General features: G+C 37.0%; 1 protein-coding gene and 1 long non-coding RNA gene across 4 annotated transcripts in view; one reads left to right on the top strand and one right to left on the bottom strand.

Moving 5' to 3' along the window:
• The window catches only part of Ssh2 (slingshot protein phosphatase 2), a 244,958-nt gene that overhangs the window by 186,327 nt on the left and 52,763 nt on the right, over nt 1–5,868 (bottom strand). The window contains exon 2 of one of the 3 annotated variants that reach the window (XM_029483719.1): nt 525–605. The exons of the other annotated variants lie outside the window; for them this stretch is intronic. Within the exon in view, the coding sequence (XP_029339579.1) occupies nt 525–605 (81 nt within the window). The remainder of the gene's footprint in view (nt 1–524; nt 606–5,868) is intronic. 3 annotated transcript variants of the gene reach the window in all.
• On the top strand, nt 644–3,087 carry LOC110305905. The gene is made up of 3 exons (XR_002379204.2): nt 644–704; nt 1,163–1,214; nt 3,031–3,087. It is a non-coding gene; the product is annotated as an uncharacterized LOC110305905 (long non-coding RNA).

Raw genomic sequence — 5,868 nt, 5'->3', positions numbered from 1 at the left:
TTGTGGGTAGCTGGCGAGTGTCAGCCGACCCTGCGCCCTAGCTGCCCCGGTGCTTTTCTGACAGGAAGAGGCTTGTGGCCGCTCATGTGTTATTAAATTAAAAGAACAACTTATAGGACCTACTGTTCCTGCCAACAGCATAATAAAGCTCCCTAGAAACAACAACAAAATATCCATGAGGGGAGAAAAACTAAAAACAATTATAGTTTATAGACAGGACATACATTCAAAGTTCCAGGATGAAACATTTTACAACTTTGATAGATATGCTTTCAGTAAAGATTAACATGCATGCAAATATAACACAGTGGTTAAAGATTGTAAATATACTACAGTAGTTATATATACAGTCATTCTGAGTCACCTACTGTCTTCCTATACTATCTTGATGAATACGGCTAAATAGACAAAATAATGGGTACTACATTAGTTGCATCAGGAGCCAATTTCACCCCCTCCCAAAGATTTTAATTACCAAAGGCTGTACGTTATTTGAGTGTGTATAAAAACATATACCTACGTACATTGAAATCACTAAAGATTTCTGATTCTCCACATTCACAGCAAAGTAATGCTGCTGATTCACTGTCTTCCAAATAAGAGCTCTGTAATACAAACAAGATCATCATTCAGAGAACCAGAAAAAGGAGCCCACATGCATGAGGAAATATGCCACCCAAAATCAGTGAATAATGTTAGCTCAGGTGAGAAGTGAATTCTGATTAGTGGTGGCTGTTTTAAATAGAACATAGCTAGTGACTAGTTGCGTGAATAGACTGGTTAAGTGACTAGAAAATCGATTATGGAATGTTTGGTTAGCTCAAGCATTTTCTGTGGCTTCCCAATTTGGGCAATGGATGATTTTTTTCTTTCTGTAAGAATGGTGCTATTAACTTTTCATATTCAGAACTCTTCCCAAACCGAGGCCAGACTTCTAATTCACTTATCCTCCCATCTGAAGATAAGACACTTGGTGTTGTTTAGAGATAGGATTTAGAAAGCAAGACAGAGTAAAATAGAGCTTGATTAGAGGATAAAAACACTAGCCTAGCCTCATTAGATGTCTGCTTACAAGTGCCTATCAGAGCCAAAAGGCATGCTCAAGTCCTTTGCCAGATGCCAGAAAACAATTTAAAACCTTTTCTTCCATTCTCTTTTTCAGAATCTGTCTAGAAGATAAGTACAAGGACACAAAGGAGTGAACCAACCAGATGGTAACATAGGAAGGCTTTCCCTGTGACTAACGACACAAAACGAGGACAGAAAGCTCTAATTTTGACCCATTAGATGCCACTTAGATGCTTGCTCTTAGTGTAACCAGGATGGAAACCGAGTTACCCTCACCACGGAGAACACTGTATATTTATCCTTATGTCATCGAGACTTCTTATGAGCAGTGGTTGAACCCTAGTCATATGTGGTTCCTACTCTATAGCTATCTTACCTGACACTTTGTTTTTTTCCAAGCAAGGATGTGTTTTGACCTGCAGAATACCTGAGAGATTAACAGTTTTAAAATACACAACACTTGGATGAGAGAATGTAAAGAGGGAGATACTATTTCTATTAACTACTTAGTTCCGGTTTCCTTTTTCACTTTTCTCCTACCCCGATAATTTTGTCTACATTTGGTTTTATTATCAAGTCTTACCAGCCATTATCCCCTTCTCTTCTTTTAGAAAATAATCAGAAATAATTAAATATTAAAAATTTGTATCTGACAACTATAGTCTCTTAATTTCTTCCTTTTGTAGGGAGAAAAATAATACTTGTCCTTCTGGCTTCTTTCTTTTTTATATCAATGTATAAAAATACTCAAAAAAACTTCTATGAATTCTACTGCAAAAGCCAAAGTCTTAAAAATTGATTAAAGGAAGTATTAAGGTAGAAATTGGACCTGCTTCCAATTCTTCCAAACTCTCATGCTGCAACAAATCTGAATAATCCTAAGCATATCAAAAATGGCCTGTCGCTGCTATGAACTGAAGAGCAAAATATATAAATCAATTAATCCAAATCATACTATGAACTTTCAGTTTTCATCTTATACTTTTTGAATTTTACACTAACACTCTCAAATGCGCCTGTAACCATATCTGCATTGCTAAGTTATTTCAGGACTTAACTATATCCTTATAATTAAAACAATTCATCAAGTTACCTATCCATTTAGATGTGCTGATAGAATTACAACATAATTGGTTCCGGGAACATGTATTTACTTGTGACCAACATATTTAGCTCTAAATTATAGTCTGGGAACCCTAAGGGAAACAAAAGACAGTTTTAAGTTTTTTTCCTCTGCCTTCTGAGGTAACTTGACAATTCTGATTGTTGAGCTGTTCCTGGGTACTATTCAACTTATTTCCAAGAATTTAAGAATAAATGAGTGAATTTAAAAAGAGCTTAAAGGCATTTACTTCTAATTTCGCATATTTTCAGCAAATTAGGAAGAAAATGTGCTTCCTTAATTTAATTCCTTCATGGGGTTTTATATATAATGCTAACTCAAGATAGCAGGCTTTTATCTCAACCGATCTTATCTGAGATTGATATTACAGAGTTTCTCCTGTTTGCCAGGCCATTCCCTTCCACATAGTCTACCAATAAGCTTCACACCCACTCCTCAAATGCCATTTCTACCATAAAGAAATAATAAACCTCCTTTTTCTTTTTCTTTCTCTTTCCCTCTTTTCTCCCTCCTCTCCTGTTCTTCCCCTTCACTTCGCTTTTCTTCCCTTTCCCCTCCCTTTGTGGATTTGGGAAGGAGTACCCCTCCTTCTCTTCTTCAATAGAAATGGAGGATAGTAAGAAATAGATCCCTTGCTATTGTTAAGTCTCTTTCACTCTATCCCTTATCCCTGTTATAGGTCATATGGTTTAAGAAGCAAAAAACATTTGACTGTTTCTTTTCTTTTCTCTCTATTCATCTTTCTTTCCTTCTTCCTTTTTTCCTGATTATTGTTCTAAATGAATATACTGCTGCTATATTCAAAGGAAATTAAGATTTGTATTTGTTTGTGTTTTTAGAGACGAGGTCTTAGTACTGCCCATTCCTTCACTGGCACCTACTTCTTTGGGATTCCAGACATGCTGAAGACAATTTGAGATATCCAGCCTTGTGGATTGAACAACTACTGGATTCTTGGGACAGTCACAGGCAGCCATTGTTGAATTAGCTGAACTACAGCCTATAAATATAATAAATCCCATATATATATTTATATATTCATTAATTCTATAAGTTCTGTTACTCTAAAGAACCATGACTAATACACTATCAGCAATCAAACAATAGAATGTATCTTTATCTAGGATTAAGATCTTTTAATCATTAGATGCCAAACATATCCATACATAGGCACAACCGGATTGACAAAGTAATTTTATAGTCTGAGGATAATCCAATTGAGAAAACTATCTCTGATGTGTCTACCCCCAAGTCATAAAATTAAAAACAATTATGTCAGTATGTAATGCAATACTGGTGAACAAAATTCAAAACATGTCAAAGAGTTTTAAAATATTCCTTCCATTCTTATCCTCTCACCTCCCAGCTCTCTATAATCCCATTCCCAGAAGTAATTACCATGCCAGTTCCTTAGCTGCTGCCCAGGGATGATCTGAATGTACACAAGCTTTATGGGTTTAGACGTCCTCTCTCTAAAGACACAGATGAAAGCAATTTCACCTATTTATCTTCATTTTGATATTTAGAATATCTCTTGAACCTTTCCACTCAGCCATATCTTGCACTTCTTTCTCCAGAGTCTAGCCAGGCAAATGGATGGAACTAGAAAAGTTAATCGAGTGAGGTAACCCAGACCTAGAAAGATTAATGTCTCATGCTCTCTTTCATCTGAAGGTCCTAGTTCCAAATCTTCAGATGTAAGTATATGACCTGGAGTAACTTCAGAAACTAGGAAACTAAAAAGGCCATTATGTAGGGTGATGGTGGAGAAGCAACAGAGGGAGAGGCAACAGACACAGGAATAACATGATACAAGTGATCTGAGAGGAGAATAGGAAAATGGGTTGGGGCTTTAATTATGAAGGGGGCTGGAGGTAAATACACAAGAAAGAAGATAAAATAACTAAGGATATCTGGACAAGCCATAAAGAAACATACTATTATCTACTTAAAAATACCTTGAATACATGTAAATGTATAAATATATAGACATAAATAGCTTAAATGAAAGCTTCACATCTGGGCTAACAATGCTCCTCCTCAGAGCTATAAACTATATGACAAACCCCAATGCCAGGCATGAGAAGCCCTCTTTTGAGTTGTTGGTCAGGGTCAGCCAAACAGATCACTGCTACTGCCCTTGATTGACTTACAGAGTTGGAAGGAAGTATTTATTGTTGAAGACACCATATACTTCATACATAAGGCCAAGAGAACTTGATATGATCTGAAAGCCTCCTCCCTGGAGGAACCATGTAAGTTCCCAAAGCAAGGAAGAACCAATAGCCTTACCCAGCTATGACACCTCTGAAACACAACTACCAACATGGCACGACAACCCTAAGGATGCCATAGTGGTATATATACTGTCGCAGTAACCAAGCACTCTCTAATTTGAGGTCTCTTGAGCTTTGATGGACTAAGACCCACTCAACAAAAGGGAAATAATATCTAGTATTGGAAACCTAGCTAACTACCCAGGGCTAGTGAAGTCATGAATCTTAGATGGAAACCTATAGCCACTACTTTACTAAACTAACATTAATCCCTAACTACATTCTAAGTATTTGTCCTTACATTCACAGAAAAATGTAATCCTTACCCCTTGTCAAGGAAACTTCTCTTTACAACAGAGACCTTTACAGAAAACCACAATCAATCAAAATGCAGAGTGGGACCCAGACCCAGCTGACACATATACAGAACAACTCATGCACTTTACGTCTCAGGGATCACACTGCAAAACAGAACAGAAGGCTTATAAGAGTCTAAGTTTGCTCTGAGAGAGTATCTCCTAGAAATGTCAGAAGTTACACTTAAGAAGTTTCACCAACATGGCTACCTAAAAAAAACATGATCTGAACAAAGATGATAGCAATAGACGTGTTCATATGTAAAACGGAATGCTCAGAATGCTTCAATCCTGGATAAGGCACTACAGGCATCTATAGAATATTCAGGGTAGGAAAAATGGTCTTCCCTAGGGAAGATCATACCAACTGACTATCCATTATCTAATGGTCAGCCCTGAAAACATACAGACAAGTAACACTGATTGAACAGGTTGGTATGTATGTGTGTGTGTATATATATATATATATATATATATATATATATATATGAATATTCAAATATATATTTGTGTGTGTGTGTGTGTGTAATAGCAATTAAGAAGAGAGGCAATGAATTTGAAAGGGATCAAGGAGAGGGTATATGGGAAGGTTTGGAGGGAGAAAAGGGAAGGGGGGAATATATTAAAACCTCAAAAATATTATTTATTTATGGAATGCTGAGGATTCAGTTTAGAGTGTTACCCATGCCATACCAGAAAAGCACCTTACTACTGAGTGATTCCCCAGATCTCTGTTTATATTTTTAAATTTTTGAGACAGGGTCTCATTATGTTACTCAGGCTTACCTTGAATTCAGTCTGTAGCCCAGGTGCGCTTTGAACCTGTGAACCCTCTGTCTCATCCTCCAAAGGACCTGGGATTATATAGATGTATTCTACCAGGTCAAGCTTCAAAAACATTTTATTAAATTATGTTAAAATAATGTAACATTAAAATTGCTATCTCGCCGGGCGTGGTGGCGCACGCCTTTAATCCCAGCACTCGGGAGGCAGAGGCAGGCGGATTTCTGAGTTCGAGGCCAGCCTGGTCTACAAAGTGAGTTCC

Source organism: Mus caroli, chromosome 11 (genome assembly GCF_900094665.2).
Source record: "Mus caroli chromosome 11, CAROLI_EIJ_v1.1, whole genome shotgun sequence".
NCBI classification, from domain to species: Eukaryota; Metazoa; Chordata; class Mammalia; order Rodentia; family Muridae; genus Mus; species Mus caroli.
The sequence above is the reverse complement of the archived record's forward strand: the minus strand, read 5'-3'. Positions and strand labels throughout refer to the sequence as shown.